At 41.9% G+C, this 14251-nt stretch overlaps 1 protein-coding gene across 5 annotated transcripts in view; it reads right to left on the reverse strand.

Annotated features, from left to right (window-relative positions):
* The window catches only part of KDM1B (lysine demethylase 1B), a 69369-nt gene extending 55154 nt beyond the window's left edge, over window positions 1–14215 (reverse strand). For 2 of the 5 annotated variants that reach the window (XM_040460529.1, XM_040460525.1), the window contains exons 1-6: window positions 14083–14215; window positions 10492–10591; window positions 9130–9257; window positions 8007–8096; window positions 7342–7453; window positions 1563–1682 (exon numbers count right to left, since the gene is read on the reverse strand). In XM_040460529.1, the coding sequence (XP_040316463.1) occupies window positions 1563–1682; window positions 7342–7453; window positions 8007–8096; window positions 9130–9257; window positions 10492–10578 (537 nt within the window). In that variant the 5' untranslated portion in view covers window positions 10579–10591; window positions 14083–14215. Of the gene's footprint in view, window positions 1–1562; window positions 1683–7341; window positions 7454–8006; window positions 8097–9129; window positions 9258–10491; window positions 10592–13413; window positions 13544–13721; window positions 13766–14082 lie in introns of those variants that run through there. The other 3 variants (XM_040460526.1, XM_040460528.1, XM_040460527.1) reach the window with 3 other exon arrangements.
* Between the last annotated feature and the right edge of the window lie 36 nt (window positions 14216–14251).

The following is a 14251-nucleotide window of genomic DNA, read 5'->3' on the forward strand; positions in this document are numbered from 1 at the left end:
ATGAGAAAAAAAAAAAAAAAACAACTACAATGAGGTACTCCTGCCAGAATGGCTAAAATCAACAACACAAGAAACAAGTGTTGGCAATGATGTGGAGAAAAAGGACCCTCTTGTACCGTTGGTGGGAATGCAAACTGGTGCAACCACTGTGGAAAACAGTATGGAGGTTCCTCAAAGAGTTAAAAATAGAAGTGCCCTATCATCCAGTAATTGCACTACTGGGTATTCACCCAAAAAAATACCATAACACTAATGCAGAGGGATACATGCACCCATATGTTTATTGCAGTATTATTTACAACAGTCAAAGAATGGAAGCAGCCCAGTGTCCATCAATAGATGAATGGATAAAGAAGCAGTGGTATGTATATGTATATACACACACACACACACACACACAAAAGGATTAGTACTCAGCCATTAAAAAATGAACTCTTGCCATGTGCACAACACAGATGGAGCTTTAGCATATAACGAACGCTAAGCAAAATAAGAGAAAGACAGATACCATATGATGCCACACATATGTGAAATTTAAGAAACAATCAAGGAAAGGAAAAAAAGACACAAACCAAGAGACAGACTCTTAAATGTAAAGAACAAATAGATGATCACCAAAGGGGAGGTAAGTGGGGGGATGGGGATTAAGAGTACATTTATCATGATGAACACTGAGTACTGTATAGAATTACTGAATCACTATATTATACCTGAAACTAACATAGAAAATAAATAAAACACTAACAAGAATAACACTTTTAAACACTAATTGCCACTTGTCAAAAAACAAAAACAAACAAAAAGACCCTGTACCAGCTATATCAGATTCCTAATTGCCCAAACCTATCCATCCATCCCTTCTACCTTGCTAAAAGGATCCTGCTTTTGTTTGCTATTTCAACATGCTCAGTTTTAAAATACTTTCTTCTTTTATCTCTACTGTTGTTCAGAGTAGCTGCATGATCCTGTTCCAGCCAATGAAATGTAAAGAGAAATCTACTGTTGGAACTTTCTGGAAAGCCACTATTACACCAGTAAAAAAGGGTGAAGCTCAGCTGGCACACCCCTCTTGCTCTTTGCCTTCCTCATCTTCTCTGCTTAGAATTTGGATACAATGGCTGATGGTACCACAACCATCTCCTGATGGGACTAGAAACTAGAAGGGAGACCGAACCTGGACAGCCACACCAAGCCGGGGCACACTGTTTCCAAACTGATTATAATGAGAAAAAAATAAAATCCTCAGTTAAGCCATTGTAGCTAGGGTTCTGTTATTCATGGACCAATACGATCATCAATACAATAAATGAAAAACTGGGGCGCCGGGGTGGCTCACTCAGTTAAGTGTCTGACTTCGGCTCAGGTCATGATCAGGTCATGGGATCGAGCCCTGTTTGGGATTCTCTCTCTCTGCCCCGCCCCCACTCACTCTTTCTCTCTCAAAATAAACTTTCAAAAAAGATGAAGAAAAAAATACAGTAAATGAAAAACACACACCATCACTACTTACAACTAAATTAACCCATCCATTAATTCAAAAGGAAAACCAACAGAGATCATACCTTAACAGTAGTAGAATTCAATTTCATACCACATCGGTAGGTCCTTGCTATCTGTGGAGTAAGATGGATTTCCTTGGTAAGTTGTCTCCATTTTCTACACTCAGGTTTTGTACATTGAACCTACATGGAAAGTAACATGTCAAGGTCAATGAGTTGGCTAATCTTATGCTAGCATTTCCATCCTCTATCACTCAGTCTGCCATCTTTTCCACCCGATCTGACCAACCTTTTCGCACTAAGTACTTTTTCTCCTCCTTGCATGACCAGCACCCATATAATCCGCTTTTATCGCATAAAGTAAATACTGATTCAATACCAGCTCAGGCACGAAGAAAGCACAAAGGAGACCTAAGTACTGTTGTAATAAAGGCTTTACAGCTTTAACCCAAAGAAATAATCAGAGCTAAATTTAGTCAAAAAGCATGGACATTAAACAGAACTGGATCCTGGAACAGCTTTAAAAAGAAAAAAAGAAAAAAAAGACACTAGTGAAAAAAAAACAATGAAATCCAAATAAATTCTGTAATATAGTTATTAGTACTATACCAATGTTATTTTCTGAGCTCAGTATCATGGCTGTTGGGTGATAACATCAGGAGAAACTGGATAAAGGACACATTGGAATTCTGTTACTATCCTTGCAACTTTTCCATAAATTTAAAATTATTCCAAAGTAAAAGGTTTATTTTTTGAGTGTGCAGCTATCCATAAAGTCGAACACCTCCTTCACATACATACAAAAATTAATTCAAAATGGATCAAATACCTAAATGAAGAGCTAAAGTGATAAAACTCTTAGAAGAAAACACAGAAGTTAATCTTAATGACCTCAGATTTGGCAATGGATTCTTGGATATGACACCAGAAACACAAGCAACAAAAGAAAAAATGGATAAACCGAACTTCAAAATTAAAAATTTTTATGCATCAAAAGACACTATCAAGAAGTGAAAAGGCAACCTATAGGAGAAAATATTTGCAAGTCGTATATCATGAGGGCTTAGGATCCAAAATATATAAAGAACTCTTACAATTCAACAACAAAAGATAAACAACCCAATTAAAAATGGGAAAAAGATGCCTTTCATTTTTTTTTTTTTTTTTTTTTGTCTGATTGCTGCATAAAGAAATAAAAAGCATGGGGGAGACTAAGTGGCTCAGTCGGTTAAGCGTCTGCCTTCAGCTCAGGCCATGATCTTGCAATTTGAGAGGTCAAGTCCTGTGTTGGGTTCTGTGCTGGCAGCACAGAGCCTGGAGCCTGCTTTGGATCCTATGTCTCCATCTCTCTCTGCCCCTCCCCCGCTTGTGCTCGCTCTCGCTCTCTCTCACTCTTGCTCTCTCTCTCAAAAAAGTAAATAAGCATTTAAAAGAAGAAATAAAAGGCATCCAAATTGGTAAGGGAGAAGTAAAACTGTTACTACCGGCAGATGACATGATACCACATATAGAAAACTCTAAAGACTCCACCAAAAAACTATTAGAATAAATTCAGTAAAGTTGCAAAATATAAGATTAACATACAGAAATCTGTTGCCTTTCTATATGCTAATTAACGAAATAGCAGAAAGAGAAATTAAAAAAAAAACAATCCCAATTTACAATTACACCAAAAATAAAAATACCTAGGAATAAAGTTAACCAAGGAAGTGAAAGATCTGTACTCTGAAAACTAAGATAATAATGGAAAAAACTGAAGATGACACAAATGGAAAGATATATCATGCTCACGGATTGAAAGAATATTGTCAAAATGTCCATACTACCCAAAGCAATCTACAGATTTAGTGGAATCTCTACCAAAATACCAACAGCATTTTTCACAGAACTAGAATAATCCTAAAATTTGTATGAAGCCACAAAAGACCTTGAATCCAAAGCAATCTTGAGAAAGAAAAGAACTGGAGGTATCACAATCCCAGATTTCAAGATATACCACAAAGCTGTAGTAATCAAAACACTACGGTACTGGCACAAAAACAGACACACAGGTCAATGGAACAAGATAGAGAGCCCAGAAATAAACCCATGTTTATATGATCAATTAATCTACAATAGAGAAGAATATACAATGGGGGAAACACAGTCTCTTCAATAAATGTGCTGAGAAAACTGGACAGCTACCTACAAAAGAATGAAACCAGACCACTTTCTCTCACCATACACAAAAATAAACTCAAAATGGGTTAGAGATCTAAATGTGAGACCTGAAACCATAAAACTACTAAAAGAAAACATAGGCAGTAATTTCATGGACATTGGCCTTAGTAACATTATTTATGGATAGGTCTCCTAAGGCAAGGGAAACAAAAGCAAAAATAAACTACTGGGAACACATCAAAATAAAAAGTTTGCACAGTGAAGAAACCATCAACAAAACCCAAAGGCAATCCAGTGAATAGGAGAAGACATGCAAGTGATACGTCTGATAAAGAGTTAATATCCAAACTATATATAAAGAACTTTTACGACTCAACACCAAGAAAACAAATAACCTGATTAAAAATGGGCAGAGATAGGGGAGCCTGGGTGGCTCGGTCGGTTAAGCGTCCGACTTCGGCTCAGGTCATGATCTCACAGTCTGTGAGTTCGAGCCCCGCGTCGGGCTCTGTGCTGACAGCTCAGAGCCTGGAGCCTGTTTCAGATTCTGTGTCTCCCTCTCTCTCTGCCCCTCCCCTGTTCATGCTCTGTCTCCCACTGTCTCAAAAATAAATAAACGTTAAAAAAAAAATTTAAAAAAAAATGGGCAGAGAACCTGAACAGACATTTTTTCACAGATGACATACAGATGACCAACAGACCCATGAAATGATGCTCAACATCACTCATCATCAGGGAAATACAAATCCAAACCACAATGATATCACCTTAAGCCTATAAGGAGGACTAGTATTAAAAAGTCAAGAAATAGGGGCACCTGGGTGGCTCAGTCAATTAAGCATCTGGCTCTTGATCTGGGCTCAGGTCATGATCTCATGGTTTGTGAGTTCGAGCCCCACATCAGGCTCTATGCTGACAGTGTGGAGCCTGCCTGGGATTCTCTCTCTGCCCCTTCCACTCCCACTCCCTCAAAAGAAATTAAAAAAAAAAAAAAAATCAAAAATAATGTAAATAGTAAGTGTTGGTGAGGATGTGGAGAAAAGGGAACACTCATGCACTGTTGGTAGGAATGTAAATTGGGGCAACCACTGTGGAAAATATATGAAGTTTCCTCAAAAAATAAAAAATCAGGGGCGCCTGGGTGGCGCAGTCGGTTAAGCATCCAACTTCAGCCAGGTCACGATCTCGCGGTCCGGGAGTTCGAGCCCCGCGTCGGGCTCTGGGCTGATGGCTCGGAGCCTGGAGCCTGTTTCCGATTCTGTGTCTCCCTCTCTCTCTGCCCCTCCCCGGTTCATGCTCTGTCTCTCTCTGTCCCAAAAATAAATAAACGTTGAAAAAAAAATTTTTTTTAAATAAAAAATCAAAATACCATATGATCCAATAATTCCACTACTAGGTATTTACCCAAAGAAAATGAAAACATTAATTTGAAAAGATACATGCACCCCTATGTTTACTGCAGCCTTGTTTACAATAACCAAATTATGACAGCAAGCGTCAATCAATAGATGAATGGAGAAAGAAGATGTGGTGTAGGGGGTGCTTGGGTGGCTCAGTTGGTTAAGCGTCTGACTCTTAATTTCAGCTTAGGTCATGATCTCACGGTTCGTGAGATCAAGCCCCACATCAGGCTTTGCAGTGGCAGCATGGAGCCTGCTTGGGATTCTCTCTCTCTCGCTCTCGCTCTCTGCCCCTCCCCCACTCTCACATGCTTGCACACTCTCAAAATAAAAAAGATGATGATGTGGGATATATATATACAATAGAACACAGCCATAGAAAACAATGAGTCTCTGCTGTTTGTAACAACATGGATGAACTCAGTGTTGTGCTAAGTGAAATAAGTCAGAGAAAGACAAATACCGTATGATCTTGCTTATACGTGGAACCTAAAAAATAAATGAATCACAACAACAACAAAAAGAGACCCAAATACAGAGAACTGCTGGTCGCCAGAGGGAGGTGGATAGAGGGATGGGCGAAATAGGTGAAGGCAACTAAGACCTACAAACTTCCAATTATTAGTTAAGTCACAGAAACGAAATACAGCATAGGGAATCAATAATATTTCAAAATGGACAGAAGACTTACAGTTATTTCTCCAAAGATGATAAACAAATGACCAACAAGCACACACACACAAAATGCATTAGTCGTTACAGAAATCAAAACCACAGCAAGACACCCCGCGAGTGGTATCTGTCACTCACACCCACTACGATACATAGAATCAAATTAATGGAAAATGAGAGTTAGTGAGGATATGGTGAAATCTGAAGCCTCACGCACTACCGCTGGGAATGAAGACAGTACAGCAATCTGCTATGGAGAACAGTCTACAAGTCCCTCTAAGAGTAAAACATAGAATTACCATATGACCCAGCAATTTTATTCCAAGGTATATATGTACCAAACAGAACTGAAACCAGATAATTCAAATATTCACACACAAATGTCCACAGCAGCAACTACTTGCAATAACAAAAAGGTGACAACAACCCAAATGTCATCAGATAAACAGATAAATAGAATCTGACCACCCCACACTATGGAACATTACCCATGAAAAGGAATGAAGTACAACAGAGATAAACCTCAAAAACGTTATGCTCTGAGAAAGAAGCCAGTCACGAAAGGTCACATGCTGCATGATTCCTTTACGTAAAACATCCTAAAGAGGTAATCCATAAAGATCAGGGGCTGTCAGGAGCTGGGGGAGCGGAAATGGAAGGGGACTGCTTGATGGGCACAGGTTTCTTCTGTGAACGATGAAGAGGCTTTGCAATTAGTATTTGGTTGCACAGCACTGTCAGTGTAACAGATGCGTCTACACTGTGCACTTTAAAATAGTTTTGGGATGCCTGATTGGCTCAGTGGAACAGCATGCGACTCCCGGTTCCAGGGTTGTGAGTTCGAGCCGCACGTTGGGTATAGAGATTACTTATGTAAAACTTAATGAAAGAATAGTTAAGTTTGTTATGTGACCTTTGCATCAATAAAAAAACTTTTAGGGGTGGCTGAGTCAGTTGAGCATCCAGCTCTTGATCTTGGTTCAGGTCATCATCTCATGGCTTGTGGGTTGGAGCCCCACATCAGGCTCTGTGCTGACAGAGCCTGCTTGGGATTCTCTCTCTCTCCCTCTCTCTCAAAATAAATAAATAAACGTAAAAAAGTAATTAATAAATTTTAAGTGTACAAGAGAAACTCAGAATTACCTATATTTTAAAAATTAGCCATTTATTAAATGATGGTGATTTACCTAATAATATACACAATCATTAAAATATATCTTCAAGCATGGCTACAGGGAAAAGTAATATAAAGTTAAGTTAATAAACTAAATACTACAAAAAATTATACACAAAGTATGATTTTCAACCTAATTAGGATTTGTGTATAAAAGCATGCAACTGTGCTTCAACATACACATAAAAATATGAACAGAAAAAAAGATTTGAGAGATGTGTATCAACTGGTGGCAGTTTTAGTTTAGTTTCTTCTTTATAGTAAGTGAATTATCCAAGTTTTCTACAAAAACAAAAAATGTGATATGCTTTAAGACACAGAAAGAAGAGTAACTGTAATAATAGAAAGATTCCCTAAAAAATCAGTATTTTCATCCATTCTTGCCTTTGGCTCCACAAACGTTTTCCAGCACAATAAAGCATTATATTCTTTTTACCCAGTACGGGAGCTGCTGGTCTGCCATGAAAGCTTTGGGGCTAGGTTCGGTTTTCCCGTTGCTAGTCCATATTTTTTTCCAGGTGGTATATTTGTCATATCCATCCTTATGGCTGAAAAAATAAATAAAAATAAATATATCAAGCTAGAAGTTCACCAGGTTTTCAAAAACAGGAAGCAGGTTAGGAAGTCTTACGTAAAGGATTTAACTGGCCCTGTCACTACGAAGGGGGAAAGTTACCTTGGTGCCCTTCAAACAGGCTGTCGGGAAGGGTGAGGTCCTTCCAGTTTAGTATCGAAAACTATTAAGAAGGGATGACTGTCCAGCACCCTGTAGTCGTCAGCATCCTCCCCAAAATCTCTGCACCCATGCCCAGTCACAGAATAGCAAAGCAGTGCCCACATTTTTCACAACTTGCAGAGTAAAAACAATGACTATCTCACAGCAGATACTTTCTGAGTCCTGAGTGTGCATGCACATAAGCACGCACACAGCAAACTACTGCATCGAAATTCTGGCACGGCTGTAGTTGGCATGGTTGGAACGGGGGAGTAACCCAGTAAGCCTGTGGGCTCCGTCTTAACTGCCTGACCCCTTCCGCCTCCCCCACCACTCCCACCACCGTGCCCTCCACCATGGAAACCTCCAACAATTAGTGAACAAACCTTCTGTAGTAATGGTCAAAGCATTCGTTACAGAAATGCTCCCCACAGGAGAGGTGATACCATCGGGATGTGTAGCCATTTTTGGCACATCTGAAAATAGCAAAGACACGCAGCTTTGGTGATGAGTAAGCATTTCTTCTCCCTTTTTAAACACATGTATTAAGCACATTCTACAAGCCCATTTTGTGCGATCTCCACTTAGAATCCTAACAACCAAGAGTTGATGACAGGGGAAACTGAAAGGATGTTTGATCCATAATGATACACGGTGAGGGCATAGGGGGCTCAGATTCACAGTACCTAACCGAGACCCCAGAAGGACCCGGGGCTTCGAAGTTTTACCAAGACTCCCCGGAGCAATGATAGAGTTTTATGACATGATACAAGGGGTGTCACTGTGCTTCCTGCAAGCTTCACGTGTATGAAGGGGACAAGTGCAGTCTCTGGCAATAACATATGGCCCCAATACTGAGTAGTGAACAAATCCGGCCAGCTGGAATCTGACCATCAAGCAAACGTATCTGGCAAACGTAACCTGTCAAACAGCCAATAATGTCACCAAAGAATGAAATACAATGCTGCAGTGAACGCTAACACCAGCACCTCTGTGTGACTAGAAAATAAAAATGGGAATTTGTTTGCCAGGTTTTATGGAATCTGAAGCCTTATCTGAAGACTCTTCTCTGGAAGTAAAAGGTCATGTTTGGGTCATCCCAATAAAAATGGCAAGAGTGCTGGTGGCTTCATGGTTTCAGTGAGACCCGTATATGTCCGCTGGAAGAGGAGACAGGTTATCTGAGGAGGAGAGGAAGCACAGGGAAAGTAACCATGTGCTGGGCTCCCAGGGGAGCCCATGGTCTGCCCTCCAGTGTCCCCACCCCACCCTCAACCCCCAGGAGCAATACGGCCATGGTGCATGGGACCTGAGGACACTGGCCACTGCGTAGAGCTTCTACATCTAGGTCGAGCAGAGGAAGCGTACAGGGGGACTGTCTCTATTCTTAAAGGACTTATGCTACCTATCTCTATCTTTAAGAAAACCATCTTGGAAGATGATGTTCCCACCAAGAATGCAGGAATTCTGAGCAGGAATGGGAGGCTGACACACCCCATCCACACCGACCTTTCAGAAGCACTTGCAAAGCACACGGGACACGCTACTGTGCAGCCTGACTTTTCACATCTCCTGTATTTCTTCTCTGAACTGCCGTCTTCATCCTCGTCTGTTGTCTCTGTTGCTTTCTTCTTGGCCTGAAGAAGAACCAGCTGTGAGGTTACAATTTCCCCAGAAGGGCGAGGAGTGAAGGAGGTAGAAGGTTTTTATTACTGAAATAATTTCCACCTTATGAAAATCAACAACGTCCTGGCAGCAGGGGAAGGGCTGATAAGACAACAACTTCCCTGAGACAGCAGAGTGCAAGTAATTCACGGACAGGCTAGAAATACACAAGGAGCACTTGAACGACAGGTCTCTGAGGAGAAAACTAAAACACACGCGAGCCGAAGCACCTGGGTGGCTCAGTGGGTTAAGCGGCCGACTCTTGATTTGGGCTCAGGTCGTGATCTTGAGGTTCATGAGATCGAGCCCCGTGTTGGGCAGAGCCTGCTTGGGATTCTCACTCTCCCTCTATCTGCCCCTCCCCTGCTCTTTTTCTTTCTCAAAATAAATAAATATTTTAAGAAAATAAGACAATAAATAAAACACATGAGCCTTTCTCAGGGAAAGCTGTACTGGTCAAAATAAAAGTCACTCTCAGGCTTTCTTTAATTAGAGCAGTTATATACTCTCAGCACTGCCAATAAAAAAAAATTGAATAACTGTATTATCTTTTTTAAGTTTTTGTATTTAAGTAATCTCTACACCTAACACAGGGCTCGAACTCACAACCCCGAGATCAAGAGTCACATGCTCTTCCAACTGAGCCAGCCCCCCAAAATTGAGTAATTTTAGAAAAAGAATTGCATCATTCAATATTTTTCTTTAAAGACAAAACAAAACTGTAGAAAAGAGATGGCTGCAAGGAACCGCCAACGGCACCCAACCAGCTCCAAGCTGAAGTCCAAGTTCCTGTGAACGACACCACGCCAAGCATGATCTGGCCGCAGCTCATATCCTGGGAGCAACCACACAGCTGTGATTCTCTGAACAGCCTATGCTGATTCACACTCTACCCCTTTGTCTTTGCAGTTCCTCCGCCAGATGTACCGTTTTTCTACACGCTAGCCCTTTATCACACTGTGCTGTGATCGTTCCGAGGGGAATTTCTCCACTAGGCTTCAAGTTCCTTGAGGACTGAAAAGATATCTTTTCATCTCTAATACTTCAGCCCAAATCGTCACAATCTCGTGTGCTCAAAACAGGTGCATCGTGGGGTGCCAGGATGGCTCAGTTGGCGGAACGTGCAGCTGTGACTTTAGGCCCCACACCGGGTGTGGAGAGTACTTACAACAAAACAGGTGCACTGAGTGAACAAGTGAGCGGTACCTGCCTACCGGAGCTCCTCAAAGGCAGGCTATCTGGAGAATGATCAAAAGATGCCTTTTTCTTTGTCCTCCTCCGAGGGGTTGCCATTGTTTCAGAAAATCTTCAAAAAAAAAAAAAAATTAAATGAGTAAATAGTAACGGTTTTGACCCTCCGGAGCAAATTTATTATCCAGTTTACTAGGTAAGAGCATACGCTCCGCAGTTAGACTGCCCTGGTGTGAAGCCACTGCTTTCAAGCTACTTAATCTAAGACCTAGCCTCGGTGTTCCCGTACATAAAATGGGCACAGCAAGAGTGTACCCCACAGAAGTGGTGCGAGCAGTTAAGATAATCTATTAAAGCACCTGACCTGGCATATTGTAAGTACTGTACTCAATAAATGTTGTCCGTTACTAACACATACATTTCAAAGTATAAAAATAAGAAACACACCAATGACCAATAAACCAATTACACTACTGTTTGTAAAATTCAGTGAGTAAAACCACCTGAATTTTGTCTGTTCCATTCCTCTCTCCCTTACTATATCTTCTTAGTAGTTCCTGAATTTTGATCTTATACTTCACAAAGAAAACTCACTGGTTCCCTCTCAGTAAAATCTCAGGCACGCTGTCCAGTCATTACTGCATTTAGGAATCTGGGTTAGACAGTCACTGGTATCTTCTAGAAAAATTTATGAAGCTCTCAAACTAGTCTAATAACAGCATGGTTAAACAAGCACTAAGAACAAAAGTCTCTAAGAAAAACAATGCATAGTCATCATGAAAGATTAAGAATTATCAAGTTAGTATTTTTTAATTAAATTAAATAATGAAAAATGCTTAAAGTACTCAATAACATATTCTACAATTAACACACAATTCCTTCCCTGATCCATCATATTACTACACACACACACACACACAATAATAGTATGAAAAATAGGACATATCTATGGGTAAGAAATTTGAAAGTGGAAAAGTGTTATCATAAGATACAAATTCCTCAAACATAATCTTCATCTTGGATAAAAGCTTTGAGGGCCTTGTAATCCTACTGTTTTGTATCCATGAATTATACTAACATTCATAAGAGCATTTTTCACAGATTACTAACATCATGTGTGACAACTTCATCTGCGATCTATACCAACTCTCAGGAATCTTGACATCAGTGTTACAGATGACTTTCCTCTGACTCAGTCTTCACTTTCTCAAAACCATTATGTTAGTTATGAACACATAATCTCTATACATATTCTGAAATGCAGTACAGTTAAGCATCAAATAAGTTGCCTTTTGGTTCTACACCACTCGTTATACCACTGGATAATGCCCTAATAATGTTAGAAGAACTACTGTCTACCTGTAATTCTTATACCCAAAAGCTTTCTGGATCACGTTTATATTTTCAAAAGGCTGTCACTCTAATAAATCTCTTTATGTAATACATACATCCTATGTTATTCATTAAAAAAGCCACAGATAAAGCACTTGTAAATATGTATATAGAATATATAAATGTATGGTACATGTAAGGATTACAGCAAAAATATTGGAGTCTAATGTCGGGTTTAGGAACATCAGTATCATCAGCCTAGTTCCATGCAACATTTGGCTCTATCACCTAGAAATACCAGCATTCTCCAAAGTAAGTATAGTTTCTGGAAACTTCAACAAACATTTTAATCCAACTGTGTACTGGAAAATATGTATTTAGTTGCAATGAAAAATTATACAATTCAAGAAATGGTTAAGAGGAAATGAAAACACTGGCTATAAAAGCCATTGTTAAGTCTGTTGTCGAGAAAAAAACATAAGTGATGATTTTTTAGTGTTACTACATTTTCAACTTTAATTACAGAATTAACAGTGATACACCCTCGTCCTTTTCTGACATTGTCAGCTCTGTGTCTTCACTGCTACTGGATTCTTGAGGCTTAAGATGAAGGGAAAATTTTTTAAGTTGGAAAGGCTACAGCTTTTGTGCTTTTAATATAATGTTAGAAATACTGATCGCAAGTGCTAACAAATTAGTATGCTGAAAGTGCTCTCACCTGTTTTTTCAAACTGATAAACACATCTAATTTTATCAATTCGTTTCATGTTCAATATAATTACATAAGCATATATTTCTAAATTTAAATTTATCGCTTTGGTTTTCTTTTAACATGACAAAAGGATGAAAAAGGTGAGGGGCTTTTGCGGGGATAAATAAATGGATATATCTATCAGTGTCTAGATTTCTATTTTAATAATTCCCAAGGTTTTTTTCTGAAGTAGTCTATTGAATATTAAAAAAAAAAAACCCACAGAATTCACAAAAATCTGAATCCAGAAGACTTCTGATTGAAATAAAAATTTATAGCGGCATCAGCACAATTTCTAAAAATAAGATAAACTACCAGAAACTTCTTCAGAGGCAACAGAAACAAGAACTCCCCTCAGGGTCATTTAAAACAAGGTAGGCCTAGCACCTTACTGCACCCACGCCAATCAAATTTTCCGAAATACGGATCCAGTCCACTTCCCTGAATGCTTTAGGGGCTACTTTCACCGCCTGAAAGACCATTTAATTACTGGTAGTCATTTTCTCGTGTACCTCCTGAAGATACCTTCTTCCCGCCCCCTTTCTTCCACTACAATAGAGTTTTGGTTTTTCTTTTTTTTTAAAGCAACCAAACAAAACGCAGAAGCCCTGGGTCGTGTGCATACCTGTGGAGTGACGGAGCTCCCCAAATGGAGTGGTCTGGGGACTCCCGCACCCCACCCCGGGGAGGGCTGGGCCTCCAGCTGGCTAGATTCCATAGTACGGAACCCTAACTTTCTACAGCTGGGCCTGCCTCTCTTCCTTCCTCTTTCACCTGCCAGCTGCCAGGCTGTTGACTAACAGCTACCCCAACCCCGGCCGCCCCCACCGGGTCCCCGGGCCCGGAGCAGTTACCCCAGCAACCTGGCAATGCCGCTCGTGTCTGAACGCGTGGTGGCTGCGCCGGGAAGATTCCTACAACACCTGCAGGGCTGTGAGGGCGCCCCGCCGCCACACCTCGGCTGGGAAGGACGAGCCAGGGAGTTCCTACCCCCGGAGTGTGGGCTCGCCGCCGGCGGCAGACGCTCCCCAGGTGACAGGGCTCTGACAGTCCCCAGGAGAGACCCCCAACGTTCCCGGCGCCAGCTGCAGCCGCCTCGCTTTCCGAAAAGCTTTCTCGTCTCTTCTCCAAAGTCGGAGAAGCAACAGCCTCCGGGGCTCACCTTTGCGCCGGAAAGGTGCAAGGAGTCGGGGGGAGAAGGCACCGCTGCACAGAAAGGAAGCGTTGTAGGTGGGGATTAGGTGAGACCCTCAACCCCGCGACGGATCCGGGAACCCGGTCGCTGCAACACTCCAGCCCGGGAATCCCCCCCCCCCCCCCGGTCCTCGGACCCCGCACGCCCTTTCCAATCCGGGGAGGGCGCGGGCAGTCCCCGGCGCACCCGTCCACCTCCCACCGGGGCGAGGGGCGCTGCACGAGGGGAGAAAGGCAGCTTGCACCCCAGCCAAAACGCTTTGTGCGGAGCTGTCACCCGAAATCCGCCGCCGCCCCCGCGCCCGCCCCCGGAGCCGCGTGCCCCACACCTGGGAGCGCAGGCGAGACGCCGCACGCCGGCCCGGGCTGCCGGCGCCTCTCCGGAGCCGCGCGCTGCGCGCACAGGACAGCACGATCCGCGCCGCGAGCCGCAGCCCCCGCTCGGCCGCCGCCGCCGCCGCCGCTTCCGCCCCTGTCACGGCGTGACCCGGAGTGGGA

This window comes from Herpailurus yagouaroundi, unplaced genomic scaffold (genome assembly GCF_014898765.1).
Source record: "Herpailurus yagouaroundi ecotype Mexico unplaced genomic scaffold, PumYag 250, whole genome shotgun sequence".
In the NCBI taxonomy this organism is placed as follows: domain Eukaryota; kingdom Metazoa; phylum Chordata; class Mammalia; order Carnivora; family Felidae; genus Herpailurus; species Herpailurus yagouaroundi.